The following is a 15,043-nucleotide window of genomic DNA, read 5'->3' as shown; positions in this document are numbered from 1 at the left end:
ACTCATCTTAGACACAGGGACACAAAGAAATTGAAAGTGAAAGGATGGAAAAAAATATTTCATGCAAGCTACAGCCAAAAGAAAGCAGGTGTAGCAATATTAATCTCAGATAAAATAGACTTCAAATGCAGGGATGTTTTGAGAGACAAAGAAGGCCACTACATACTAATAAAAGGGGCAATTCAGCAAGAAGAAATAACAATCGTAAATGTCTATGCACCCAATCAAGGTGCCACAAAATACATGAGAGAAACATTGGCAAAACTAAAGGAAGCAATTGATGTTTCCACAATAATTGTGGGAGACTTCAACACATCACTCTCTCCTATAGATAGATCAACCAGACAGAAGACCAATAAGGAAATTGAAAACCTAAACAATCTGATAAATGAATTAGATTTAACAGACATCTACAGGACATTACATCCCAAATCACCAGGATACACATACTTTTCTAGTGCTCACGGAACTTTCTCCAGAATAGATCATATGCTGGGACATAAACAAGCCTCAATAAATTTAAAAAGATTGAAATCATTCAAAGCACATTCTCTGACCACAATGGAATACAATTAGAAGTCAATAACCATCAGAGACTTAGAAAATTCACAAATACCTGGAGGTTAAACAACACACTCCTAAACAATCAGTGGGTTAAAGAAGAAATAGCAAGAGAAATTGCTAAATATATAGAGACGAATGAAAATGAGAACACAACATACCAAAACCTATGGGATGCAGCAAAAGCAGTGCTAAGGGGGAAATTTATAGCACTAAACGCATATATTAAAAAGGAAGAAAGAGCCAAAATCAAAGAACTAATGGATCAACTGAAGAAGCTAGAAAATGAACAGCAAACCAATCCTAAACCAAGTACAAGAAAAGAAATAACAAGGATTAAAGCAGAAATAAATGACATAGAGAACAAAAAAACAACAGAAAGGATAAATATCACCAAAAGTTGGTTCTTTGAGAAGATCAACAAGATTGACAAGCCCCTAGCTAGACTGACAAAATCAAAAAGAGAGAAGACCCATATAAACAAAATAATGAATGAAAAAGGTGACATAACTGCAGATCCTGAAGAAATTAAAAAAATTATAAGAGGATATTATGAACAACTGTATGGCAACAAACTGGATAATGTAGAAGAAATGGACAATTTCCTGGAAACATATGAACAACCTAGACTGACCAGAGAAGAAATAGAAGACCTCAACCAACCCATCACAAGCAAAGAGATCCAATCAGTCATCAAAAATCTTCCCACAAATAAATGCCCAGGGCCAGATGGCTTCACAGGGGAATTCTACCAAACTTTCCAGAAAGAACTGACACCAATCTTACTCAAACTCTTTCAAAACATTGAAAAAAATGGAACACTACCTAACTCATTTTATGAAGCTAACATCAATCTAATACCAAAACCAGGCAAAGATGCTACAAAAAAGGAAAACTACCGGCCAATCTCCCTAATGAATATAGATGCAAAAATCCTCAACAAAATACTTGCAAATCGAATCCAAAGACACATTAAAAAAATCATACACCATGACCAAGTGGGGTTCATTCCAGGCATGCAAGGATGGTTCAACATCAGAAAAACAATCAATGTATTACAACACATTAAAAACTCGAAAGGGAAAAATCAATTGATCATCTCAATAGATGCTGAAAAAGCATTTGACAAAATCCAACATCCCTTTTTGATAAAAACACTTCAAAAGGTAGGAATTGAAGGAAACTTCCTCAACATGATAAAGAGCATATATGAAAAACCCACAGCCAGCATAGTACTCAATGGTGAGAGACTGAAAGCCTTCCCTCTAAGATCAGGAACAAGACAAGGATGCCCGCTGTCACCACTGTTATTCAACATTGTGCTGGAAGTGCTAGCCAGGGCAATCCGGCAAGACAAAGAAATAAAAGGCATTCAAATTGGAAAAGAAGAAGTAAAACTGTCATTGTTTGCAGATGATATGATCTTATATCTAGAAAACCCTGAGAAATCGACGATACAGCTACTAGAGCTAATAAACAAATTTAGCAAAGTAGCGGGATACAAGATTAATGCACATAAGTCAGCAATGTTTCTATATGCTAGAAATGAACAAACTGAAGAGACACTCAAGAAAAAGATACCATTTTCAATAGCAACTAAAAAAATCAAGTACCTAGGAATCAACTTAACCAAAGATGTAAAAGACCTATACAAAGAAAACTACATAACTCTACTAAAAGAAATAGAAGGGGACCTTAAAAGATGGAAAAATATTCCATGTTCATGGATAGGAAGGCTAAATGTCATTAAGATGTCAATTCTACCCAAACTCATCTACAGATTCAATGCAATCCCAATCAAAATTCCAACAACCTACTTTGCAGACTTGGAAAAGCTAGTTATCAAATTTATTTGGAAAGGGAAGATGCCTCGAATTGCTAAAGACACTCTAAAAAAGAAAAACGAAGTGGGAGGACTTACACTCCCTGACTTTGAAGCTTATTATAAAGCCACAGTTGCCAAGACAGCATGGTACTGGCACAAAGATAGACATATAGATCAATGGAATCGAATTGAGAATTCAGAGATAGACCCTCAGATCTATGGCCGACTGATCTTTGATAAGGCCCCCAAAGTCACCGAACTGAGCCATAATGGTCTTTTCAACAAATGGGGCTGGGAAAGTTGGATATCCATATCCAAAAGAATGAAAGAGGACCCCTACCTCACCCCCTACACAAAAATTAACTCAAAATGGACCAAAGATCTCAATATAAAAGAAAGTACCATAAAACTCCTAGAAGATAATGTAGGAAAACATCTTCAAGACCTTGTATTAGGAGGCCACTTCCTAGACTTTACACCCAAAGCACAAGCAACAAAAGAGAAAATAGATAAATGGGAACTCCTCAAGCTTAGAAGTTTCTGCACCTCAAAGGAATTTCTCAAAAAGGTAAAGAGGCAGCCAACTCAATGGGAAAAAATTTTTGGAAACCATGTATCTGACAAAAGACTGATATCTTGCATATACAAAGAAATCCTACAACTCAATGACAATAGTACAGACAGCCCAATTATAAAATGGGCAAAAGATATGAAAAGACAGTTCTCTGAAGAGGAAATACAAATGACCAAGAAACACATGAAAAAATGTTCAGCTTCACTAGCTATTAGAGAGATGCAAATTAAGACCACAATGAGATACCATCTAACACCGGTTAGAATGGCTGCCATTAAACAAACAGGAAACTACAAATGCTGGAGGGGATGTGGAGAAATTGGAACTCTTATTCATTGTTGGTGGGACTGTATAATGGTTCAGCCACTCTGGAAGTCAGTCTGGCAGTTCCTTAGAAAACTAGATATAGAGCTACCATTCGATCCAGCGATTGCACTCCTCGGTATATACCCGGAAGATCGGAAAGCAGTGACACGAACAGATATCTGCACGCCAATGTTCATAGCAGCATTATTCACAATTGCCAAGAGATGGAAACAACCCAAATGTCCTTCAACAGATGAGTGGATAAATAAAATGTGGTATATACACACGATGGAATACTACGCGGCAGTAAGAAGGAACGATCTGGTGAAACATATGACAACATGGATGAACCTTGAAGACATAATGCTGAGCGAAATAAGCCAGGCACAAAAAGAGAAATATTATATGCTACCACTAATGTGAACTTTGAAAAATGTAAAACAAATGGTTTATAATGTAGAATGTAGGGGAACTAGCAGTAGAGAGCAATTAAGGAAGGGGGAACAATAATCCAGGAAGAACAGATAAGCTATTTAACGTTCTGGGGATGCCCAGAAATGACTATGGTCTGTTAATTTCTGATGGTTGTAGTAGAAACAAGTTCACTGAAATGTTGCTATATTATGTAACTTTCTTGGAGTAAAGTAGGAACATGTTGGAAGTTAAGCAGTTATCTTAGGTTAGTTGTCTTTTTCTTACTCCCTTGCTATGGTCTCTTTGAAATGCTCTTTTATTGTATGTTTGTTTTCTTTTTAACTTTTTTTTTTCATACAGGTGATTTGAAAAAAGAAGGGAAAGTTAAAAAAAAAAAAAAAAAAAAAAAAAAAAAAAAGATGTAGTGCCCCCTTGAGGAGCCTGTGGAGAATGCAGGGGTATTCGCCTACCCCACCTCCATGGTTGCTAACATGACCACAGACATAGGGGACTGGTGGTTTGATGGGTTGAGCCCTCTACCATAAGTTTTACCCTTGGGAAGACGGTTGCTGCAAAGGAGAGGCTAGGCCTCCCTGTATTTGTGCCTAAGAGTCTCCTCCTGAATGCCTCTTTGTTGCTCAGATGTGGCCCTCTCTCTCTGGCTAAGCCAACTTGAAAGGTGAAATCACTGCCCTCCCCCCTACGTGGGATCAGACACCCAGGGAAGTGAATCTCCCTGGCAACGTGGAATATGACTCCCAGGGAGGAATGTAGACCTGGCACCGTGGGACGGAGAACATCTTCTTGACCAAAAGGGTGATGTGAAAGGAAATGAAATAAGCTTCAGTGGCAGAGAGATTCCAAAAGGAGCCGAGAGGTCACTCTGGTGGGCACTCTTATGCACACTTTAGACAACCCTTTTTAGGTTCTAAAGAATTGGGGTAGCTGGTGGTGGATACCTGAAACTATCAAACTACAACCCAGAACCCATGAATCTCGAAGACAGTTGTATAAAAATGTAGCTTATGAGGGGTGACAATGGGATTGGGAAAGCCATAAGGACCAAACACCACTTTGTCTAGTTTATGGATGGATGTGTAGAAAAGTAGGGGAGGGAAACAGACAGACAAAGGTACCCAGTGTTCTTTTTTACTTCAATTGCTCTTTTTCACTCTAATTATTATTCTTGTTATTTTTGTGTGTGTGCTAATGAAGGTGTCAGGGATTGATTTAGGTGATGAATGTACAACTATGTAATGGTACTGTAAACAATCGAAAGTACAATTTGTTTTGTATGACTGCGTGGTATGTGAATATATCTCAATAAAATGATGATTTAAAAAAAAAAAAAAAAAAAAAAATAGGAAGTAGATAAACAGGATTGTATACCAGATCAATTTTTCTTTCAATATGAGAAGCACAGCCTTTAGACAAAAGTCAGGGTGAGAGTTTGGAATGAGAGAAAACTGAGAAAATCTTGTTTTTAATTAGCTCATACTTATTTTAGTGATTGAGTTAACATGCCTAATTACATCTGAATTAGGCTAGCAATTAATTTGCATTCTCTGACCACAAAGAAACATTTGAGTACAGAATATAGCTGAACAATTAAGAAAGCTATCCTGTGATTAACTTTAGAGTCATACATGAATAATCAAGTGTTATTTAAAAGAGACAATCTAAGTAAAATAAATTGATAAAATATTCCTTCCCCCAAAAATCGAGAGCTTTCTAGATATTATCATGCACTTGAAAATAAGCCACTAAGCTCAGCCAGTAGTTCTAAGAGAAACTGTTCAAATTTCTGTAAAGAATAAAAGCTCACATAGATACATCAAAAGTTTTAAAAGCCCGCACAGTGAAACTGAGAATAAACAGCGTCACAAAGCTTGGGGATATTAAAAAAAAAAAAAAAAAAAAAAAAACCCAAAGAGAAAAAAGAAATTGGAAAGGGGATTATGAACAAAAAGCCCTTAAAAAAAAAAAAAAAAAAAAAAGCAAGGATTAAAAATAATTTGACAATTACCTGTAAAAAGTGTGATTCCTGTAGAAAATAAGCTGTACTGATAAAATCTCATTAGAGAGCTCTGATGCTAAAACGGTCCTTGCAGAAACCTTGCTTGTATTAAAAATTACAAGAAACTTACAAAATCCTCAGCCTCAAACTGTTTGCGTTCTCTCTTGTCCTCTTTCCTCCCAGTTTCATTGTCAGGTATGCTGTTTTCATGCAGTCCTTGGCTTTTTCCAGAATGGAAAATACTGCTACGAGAACGGGAACTTCCACCATGGTATCCCCCTCGATGATTTATGTTTTCAGTACCATTTCTTCCATGCGTACGCCATCCATTTTTTTCTTTCCTTCCAAAGTTACCTTTATTTGATAAAGTATTACAAATTAAAGAAGGTAAATCCTATCTTAAAGATTGCATCACAATCAAAACATTCTTAAAAAGAATGTGAAGAAAATTATATTTAAACTCGAGCATTCTTTAGGAAATCTTACCTCCGTTAGGACGCCCAATACCAGAATCAAAGCCATCTGAAGAGTTATGGCGCCGACGATTCACATCATAACGATTTTCTGTCCATGAAAAGTTTTCAGAATGCTTTTCAAAATTCAATGACGACTGAAACAATTATAAACATATAGGTAAATACTAAACCAAAATATAATTTTAAAAACTAATAACCTCCCTGCCTAATTTATTTACAGGAATTTTAAATGATTAAGGGGAACAATTTTACTTATTTTCAAGGTGTTTGGAAACAAGAATGTCTTTCTGAAACAGTTCAACAACTCCATCTACTCATCAAAAAAATTTTTAAGGTAAAATTCCATTCTGAGGGAAACAAAGTAAAATATGGTATGCTTTTCTTGAAATAAAATCTAATATTCTACATGTCACGCCCTAACTTGATTTAAACATTTTTGTTAATAGTTCAAAAGGTTTTCTTCTACATCGGAAAATGTCAAATTGAAGTTTCAGTTTTATTTTAATTTCTCTAAGATTTATTTCCAAACTCCTCACCAAAGCAAATGTAAACCAAACTTGTAACAAAACTGTGCAAAAAGTATTTTTTAAAAAAATTTAGAAACATCTAGCAAACAAAATACCCAAAAATTTACTTTCCCAATATTAATTCATTAGCGTAATAAAATCCCAATAAAAATTTCAAATTAAAAAAAATGTGATTTCAACAAATGGATTCAGGAAGGTCACCTGAAAGGAAAAATGTATAAAAACTGCCAAAAATTTTTGGGGACTGCAACAAGTGGGGAGGATGGGGACAGGAGCAGGGTGGAGGGAATGGAGGAACATTTGCTATGCCAAATAGTAAAACATACTACTGGTACAAATATATAAATGGAAATTTAATTATGATAATGGAGGCAATTAAAACAGTTAAGAAAAATGAGACCATCTATAAAAGAAGAAAAGTTAAAATTAGAATCCTCTCTCATACCATACACAGAGAAATTCTACATGGGTTAAAGAACTAAACATCAGAAACAAAACTAAGAGCAGAAAAAAATGAAGGAGAAATTTTTATAATTTTTGAGGAAGGTCTTCTTACACAACAAGACCTAAAATGCAGAAATTATGATAAAAAAAGACACATGTGATTTGAGAAACTTTGTTTAAAGACACAAATGAAGTTGAATGACACAAAAGATTGTGAGGCTATATTTTCAATGCAAGAAATACGATAGATTAAGATATAAAATATAGAGAGAGCATGTTATAATTCAATACAAAGGACAACCCATTAGAAAAAACAGAACAATGAACCCGAATAGGTAATTCTGAGAAATACAAAGAGTCAAAAACCATAGATAAACATACCCAGTTTCTCTAGTAAAAAAAGAAAATGCAAATTAAAGCAAGTCTGGGTTATTTCTTACCCATCAGATAAGCAAAAACGAAAAAGACAAAATTAATGATAGTAAGGTTTGAAAATAAACATATACTCCTGCATACTGCTGGTATGAAAAAAGTAGATAAGGCCTTTTTGGTAAAGCTATGAGGAAACAAACAGCCAAACTCCTTATGAGTGAGTCAGACAAGTGTTTCTTCAACTCATGGAAGACAAGAGGCTACCTATAAATCTAATTTTGAAGTTACCATTAAATTAGGGGGCAGAGGACCTAACTGTATGAACTCAAGTTACTTAAATGTCAATCAGGTAATGGCAAGGGCATTAGAGAATTATGACAAGAGCTTTCAAGTTGCCCTTCTCTCCATTCTCTTCCTTTCCACTTCTAAATTACTGCTTCGATTAAAGTACCTGCATTAAGTACCCCCAAGTTTTAAAAAGACCAATAATATTAGCATACTTGTTACAATGCCTGACATCTGATCCAGCATATATTTAACTAGCATCAAGCAATCCTGATAAAGTACAGATTTCTGTCTCAATGGGAGAGGAGTAAGGTGCTTTCTAAAATAAAAGGAAACAAAATATTTACCACAGTACTTTAAAAATGAGACTTAGGTAAAATTCCCAGTGACTTTCGTCAACTGGACCGTAATAAAGAGATTATTTCAAATTTGCTATATGAAATGCTGCATCCTCCTTTTCTTCACATCTGTGAACAAAGGAAATGCTACAGAGAAGGACTGTAGGAAGATGGCAGAGTAGGGCACTCGAGGACACGGACTTCCCAACAGAACAACAATTAAAACAGGCAGGAACTGTCTGAAACAACACTTTGAAACTCCAGAGGCCAGAAGAACACTGTACAGCATTCTGGAAAGAATGGAAGGAAGAGGCTGATAAATTACAGTGAAGAATAGTAAACTGCTCTCTGTGGGGCAGTAGCTACTGGTGCCCATGACCCACTCTTGCGCAAGGGCACCATGGGATCCAGCCCCTGGCTAGCACGCTAGTGACAGAAACGGACATAAAAATGCTCTTCCCCAAGACCAGGGGTGGACACGGGTAATCACTGATCACAGCTTTCGATTAGCAAATTGAGAACATGGGGGCCCCGGCTGATTTCAACGGGGCCTTTGTCTCAACCCATCCCGGACAAAGGCAGTGGCAGGAAATTAAAGACACTATGCTTCCTCAGGGCTGCAGGGGACAGTTAGTTGTAGGGCTGCATATGCTGGGCAGGACAAGAAAGCTCAGTTCTGGGGAGCCATGAAAAAAGCTCTTGGTGCCCTCGTTCATTCCCTTCCTAGGGCACTTTGGAGCCAGTCTGCGCCACCTTCGTGTGTTCTAGGCCATTTCAGCTGGCAAAAAGCTAGAATGGGAAAGTCCTCACGAGTACCTCTACTCCCAGAACTTGCAAGATAGGCAAAAGAGGCTTGAGACAACAAAACAAGTGTAAGAAGTTATAGAGGCTGACAGTCTTCAAACTTGCCTGCATCAAACATCCAGAAGAAGGGGGTAGTCTCCTGGAAAGCAGAGGGGAGAACCCAATGTTTGTAAACAGGGGAACTCCAAATCAACTAACAAGCAAAAGGCTAGGACAAGAGACAGGCCCAGAAAGACAGGGAAAACCCTGCATGTGCCTTGGGCAGATCTTTCTGATTGAAGGGATGAAGGTCAAGAAAATCTGTCTTATCACCAGCTGGTTAAAAAATCAAGAAACAGACATCTCAGGGAATAAACCCAGAGTTGACATTTGAAAATACGTATGGCGTGCAACAAAAGATTATAAGGCAAAGAAACAAGAAATGATGGGCCATCCAAAGATGAGGACACAAATCCAGAAAACACCAACAAAGAAAATCAGAATGTGGACATGCCGAACAAAGCCTTTAAAAAAAGGACCTTAAAAACACTCAAGAAGATGAAGGAAAATACAGAGAAAGAACTAATGGACATCAGAAAAACAATGAATGAACAATATGAGAAACTCAATAAAGAGACAGAAGCATTAAAAAGGAAGCAAACAGAACTAATGGAATGTATACTTTGGATGGATTATATGGTGCTTGAGTATATCTCAATAAAATTGCATTAGAAAATTTAAAAAAAATCATCTGGAATTTGGTTATGTCCAATAACCAATGCTTAGGTAAACAGTATCAACTTAATTACTGAATACTGTTTTTGATATTTAATAAAATCTTTGATAAAGTACCCCAAAAAATGAGGGAGAAATTAAAATATTTTCAGACAGACACAGAGAGAGTTTGTGAACAAGATACCTGCTCTACAAGAAATACTAAAGGAAGCACTACAGGCAGGTAGGAAAAGGCAGGAGAGAGAGGTTTGGAAAAGAGTGTAGAAATGAAGACTATCAGTAAGGGTAAAAAGACAAAGAGAGGAAAAAATAAAAATAAAGTAAGATAGACATATAAAATCCAAAAGACAAAAAAGGTAGACAGCAGACATTATGCTGAGGGAAATTAGCCAGAAACAAAAGAACAGATACTGTATGGTCTCACTAACATGGACTAACATTGATGAGCGAAATTTGAGAGTTGAGAACACAGGTTATCAAGAGATAGAGGCTAGAGATCAAGCATCTGATGCCGAACGAGTACAGAAAGTTCAACAGGAATGATTGTATAGATCCAGAAATAGAATGGATAGTATAATATTATGTGTGTGATGTATACTGTGAGTAGTCTGAACCAAGATGAGTGTGAGTATGGTTGAAAGAAAAAGGCTAAGGGCAGGTATGACACCAGAAGGAAAGATAGAAGATAAAGACAGAGATTGTGTAATTTAGGGGAAACTAGAGTGGTCAACGATGATGATTAATGCACAAATATAAGAATGTTTTCAAATGGAGAAAACAAATGAATATCAACTTTGCAAGGTGTTGAAAATGGGATGGTATAAGGGAAAAAATACAATCAATGCAAACTGGAATCTATAGTTAGTGGTAACATCGTAAGAAGGTTCCATTAATTCTAACAAAGGCAATATACCAAACCTAAATGTCTATAAGGGGGGATATAAGGGAGTGATAACAGGATTCTTGGTATTGGTGATGTTCTCTGACCTTTTCATTGTATTTTATTTTTACTTTTCTTCTAACTTTTTTATTTTTATTCTTTTTTTCTCTCTCTCTCTCCTTTTCCTCTTTCTTTGAGGAAGAGATGGAAATGTCCTCATATAGATTATGGTGATGAATGCATAACTGTGTGATTATGCTGGGAATCACTGATTATTTACTTAGGGTGGATTGTATGGTGTATGAATAAAACTTTAAAAAATAAACAAAGGAATACAAGTGCCGGAGAACATGTGGAGGGAGGGATGTACCTATTCACTGTTGGTAGGGAAGGAGAATTGCACAGCCCATCTGGAGGGCAGTGTGGTGGTTCCACAGGAAGGTAACTATGGTCCTGTAACCCCTTTATTGAGTAAACACTTAGAAGAACTGAGAGCAGGGACATGAGCGGACATTGCACACAAGTGTTTATGGCCCCATAGTCACAATTCGGGCCTAAGGGTACAAATGACTAATAAACAGAATGGTGAACTGTGGTGTCTACATACAATGGAATACCAAGTAGTGGCAAAAAGAAATGAAGTGGTGAGGTATCCACCTAGGTAAACAGACCTTGAGGATGGTATATTGAGTGAGGTAAGTCAAAATCAAAAAGACAAATATTGTAATACCTCACAAACATGGACTCACTATAATGTGCCAACTCTGAGAATTGAATCTCAGAGCAGAGATTATCAGGGGAAGGCTTATGGTAAAGGTTCCTAGATTGTAAACTCTTACAGCAGTCACATCTATTCCTGAGTTGTAATGGTTATCTCTAAATTCTGAGATGCTGAGCTGGCCAGTCCCTGTAACTTCGTGTATCTGTGCGACACCTGAGACTCACAGGCAGAGTTCAGCAGCAATGAATGTCAGCATTACCCCCATACAGCAAACGTTAAAGACGCTGAAAAAGAGATCAGACTTCCATTAGAGATATGAAATGGACTTGGTTATGACTAAGGTAAATCAGACTAAAGGATAAAGGATGGTATTGATGGTGTTTTAAAACTTCAACTTCTGTGTGAGATCAAAGGAAGAAATGTTTATTCGGTGCAAAACCTGTATTTTTTGTAGCACACTACATAATTTAACTTGTAGGTCAGTATCCAAACACCATAATCACATGGAACTTGGACTAGACAGTGAGATGTGGTTGGTTTGTACGGGTAAGTGTGAAGCCCTGAAACATCCCAGAGCAATTTTAGCAGAGAATAAAAATGTATTTGCAAAATCCCCTTGAGGGACTGGGAGAAAACATGGAAGTATTAAACTTCCCCACCTGGGGAATTTCTGATATTCTTACAAGCATTGGGGACTACCAAATTTGGAAGGCCAAGCCCTGGAACTTGGGGCTTGTCCTTACGACGTATGTTACTACAAAGGAGAAGCTACTCCTACTTACAATTGTGCCTAACAGTCACAACAAAAGAACCTCTTTTGTTGCTCAGATGTGGCCTCTCTAAGCCAGCTCTGCAGGTCACTGCCCTCCCCTGTACATGGGAAATGACTCCCAGGGACGTAAATCTCTCTGTCAACATGGGACATGACTTCCACAGATAAGCCTGGACCCAGCATCACAGGACTGAGAAAGCCTCTGGACCAAAAGGGGAAAGAGAAATTAAAAAAAAAAAATAAAGTTTCAGTGGCTGAGAGATTTGAAATGGGGTCAAAGGTCATTCTGGAAGTTTTCTTCCGCACGACATAGGTATCCCGTTTTTAGTGTACTGGAATAGCTAAAAGTAAAGAGCTGAAGCTATTTAACTGCAACTAGTATCCTTGATTCTTGAAGATGACTATATAACTATATAGCTTACACTGTGTGACTGTGTAATTGTGAAAACCTTGCGGCTCACACTTCCTCTAACCAGTGTATGGATAGATCAGTAGGAAATTGGGAACTAAATGAACTATAAGGGGAAATGGGAAGATGGGATTTTTATTTTTATTTTTGTGTGTGTGGTAATGGAAATGTTCAAAAATTTATTGTGGTGATGAATCACAACTATGTAATGGTATTGTGAACAACTGTATGCTTTGAATGACTGTATGGTATGTGAATATATCTCACAAAAATTGAATTTTAAAAAAGAACCCATGAGTTCCAGCGATGCACCAGCTGGACAAGGTCTGCTAAATCCACAGGGACCGTGCACTTGGTGAAACTGGGAGTCTGAGTTCTGAAACGAGCGAGTGAGCCTGCTGAATGTCCGGCAGCCATGCTGCAGTGTGGGAAAACCGTGGGTTGGCATCTGGAGACGGACTAGTCCTTTTTTAAAAAAAACCAAAACCGGCTGCAGGTACAGCAGCAAGAACCACACAGTGAAGCGCGGTAGGAACGGGCTGTGCAAACACCTCAAAATCTGGGATGGAAGATAGCCTTTCGCATAACCACTGCTAACTGTCTCAGAGCGAGGCAGGCAGAGGTGAGCCAAAAGGGGAAAAAAAAATCCACGCCCCTTGAAGCCATCTTCCCGGCAGGCTGGTAAGGCTCCTGCCCAGCGCCTGAGCCACAGCTCAGAGCCGCGCCAAGGGACCCAATGTGATGGGAAGTGTTTCCAGCAACACCACGCACATGCCACAATATCGGGTGTGGGCAACAGCCTTTCGCACACCCACAGATAACTGTCCCAGAGCTGGGAAGGTGGGAGCTCTGTGAAAAGGGGGAAATTAAGACGCCCCATTAGCCATCTTTACAGCAGGCTGAAAACGCCCCTGCAGAACCCGGCGGCCCAGGGCATCCCTTGAGGGACGGCGCACACTGGTGACATAACACTAGCCTTCCCTCAGCAGAGGCCCTAGAAGGGTATGGCTGGGAAGAGGGACCAACTCAGAAATCCTAGGGACCATATGCCAACACCAAGGACTAGTGGGTCAGCGGCAGAGAGAATCTGTGGCGAGACTGAAATGAAGGTTTAGACTCTTGCAACAGCCTTAAATTTCCAGGAACATCTGGGAGGTTTGATTATTAAAGCTGCCCTGCCTCCCTAACCACTCAGACACACACCCCATATTCAGGGCAGACAGCACCAACAACACACCCAAACTTGGTGCACCAACTGGACCACACAAGAACCAGACCCCCACACACCACAAAAACAAAGTTGGGGAGAACTGACTTGAAGGGAAGAGGTGACTCATGGACACCACCTGCTGGTTAGTTAGAGAAAATGTACTCCACCAAGCTGTAGGTCTGACAAATTAGAGATTGGTGTTTGAATAATCCTTCATATCCTAAAAGGACCCTATCAAGTAAAGCAAATGCCAAGAGCCCAAAAACAAAAGAAAATGTTAAAGCATATGAAAAAAAACAGACAATATGGATAACCCAAACCCAAACACCCAAATCAAAAGATCAGAGGAGACACACAGTACTTGGAGTAATTAATCAAAGAACTAAAGACAAACAACGAGAGCATGGCACAGGATATAAGGGTCATGAAAAAGAGCATGGCACAGGATATAAAGGACATGAAGACGACCCTAGAAGAGCATAAAGAAGAAATTCCAACAGTAAATTAAAAAACAGATGATCTTATGGAAATAAAAGAAACTACTGACCAAATTAAAAGGATTCTGGATACTCACAGCACAAGACTAGAGGAAGCTCAACAAGACTAGAGGAAGACTCAGCGACCTTGAGAACCACAGAACGGAAAAATGAAAGAAGAAAAAAAAGAATGGGGAAAAAAATCGAAAAAATCGAAATGGATCTCAAGGATATGATAGATAAAATAAAACGTCCAAATATAAGACTCATTGGTGTCCCAGAAGGGGAAGAGAAGGGAAAAGGTCTAGAAAGAGTATTCAAAAAATTGTTGGGGAAAACTTTCCAAACCTTCTACACAATATAAATACACAAAGTATAAATGCCCAGCGAATTCCAAATAGAATAAATCCAAATAAACCCACCCCAAGACATATTCTGATCAGACTGTCAAAGACTGAAGAGAAGGAGCAAGTTCTGAAAGCAGCAAGAGAAAAGCAATTCACCACATACAAAGGAAACAACATAAGACTAAGTAGTGACTACTCAGCGGCCACCATGGAGTCAAGAAGGCAGTGGCATGACATTTAAAATTCTGAGAGAGAAAAATTTTCAACCAAGAATACTTTATCCAGCAAAACTCTCCTTCAAATTTGAGGGAGAGCTTACATTTTTCACAGACACACAAATGCTGAGAGATTTTGCTAATAAAAGACCTGCCCTACTTCAGACCCTAAAAGAAGCCCTACCGACAGAGAAACAAAGAAAGGAGAGAGAGATACAGAGAAATTTAACAGACATATACAGAACACTGCATCCCAGATCACCAGGATACACATTCTTCTCTGGTAATCACGGAACTTTCTCCAGAATGGACGATGGGATGGGACATAAAACAAGCCTCAATAAAATTTAAAAAAA

The 15,043-nt window shown here is 38.2% G+C and overlaps 1 protein-coding gene across 4 annotated transcripts in view; it reads right to left on the bottom strand.

The window, feature by feature from the left end:
• The window catches only part of GPBP1 (GC-rich promoter binding protein 1), a 122,744-nt gene that overhangs the window by 25,097 nt on the left and 82,604 nt on the right, over nt 1–15,043 (bottom strand). For all 4 annotated transcript variants that reach the window (XM_037798765.1, XM_037798763.1, XM_037798766.1 and 1 more), the window contains 2 exons: nt 6,184–6,307; nt 5,828–6,051 (listed from right to left, as the gene is read on the bottom strand). In XM_037798765.1, coding sequence (XP_037654693.1) covers nt 5,828–6,051; nt 6,184–6,307 — 348 coding nt within the window. The remainder of the gene's footprint in view (nt 1–5,827; nt 6,052–6,183; nt 6,308–15,043) is intronic.

The sequence above is a fragment of the Choloepus didactylus genome, chromosome 11 (genome assembly GCF_015220235.1).
Source record: "Choloepus didactylus isolate mChoDid1 chromosome 11, mChoDid1.pri, whole genome shotgun sequence".
Taxonomy (NCBI): domain Eukaryota; kingdom Metazoa; phylum Chordata; class Mammalia; order Pilosa; family Megalonychidae; genus Choloepus; species Choloepus didactylus.
Note: the sequence above shows the minus strand (reverse complement) of the source record. Positions and strands in the feature narration are given on the sequence as shown.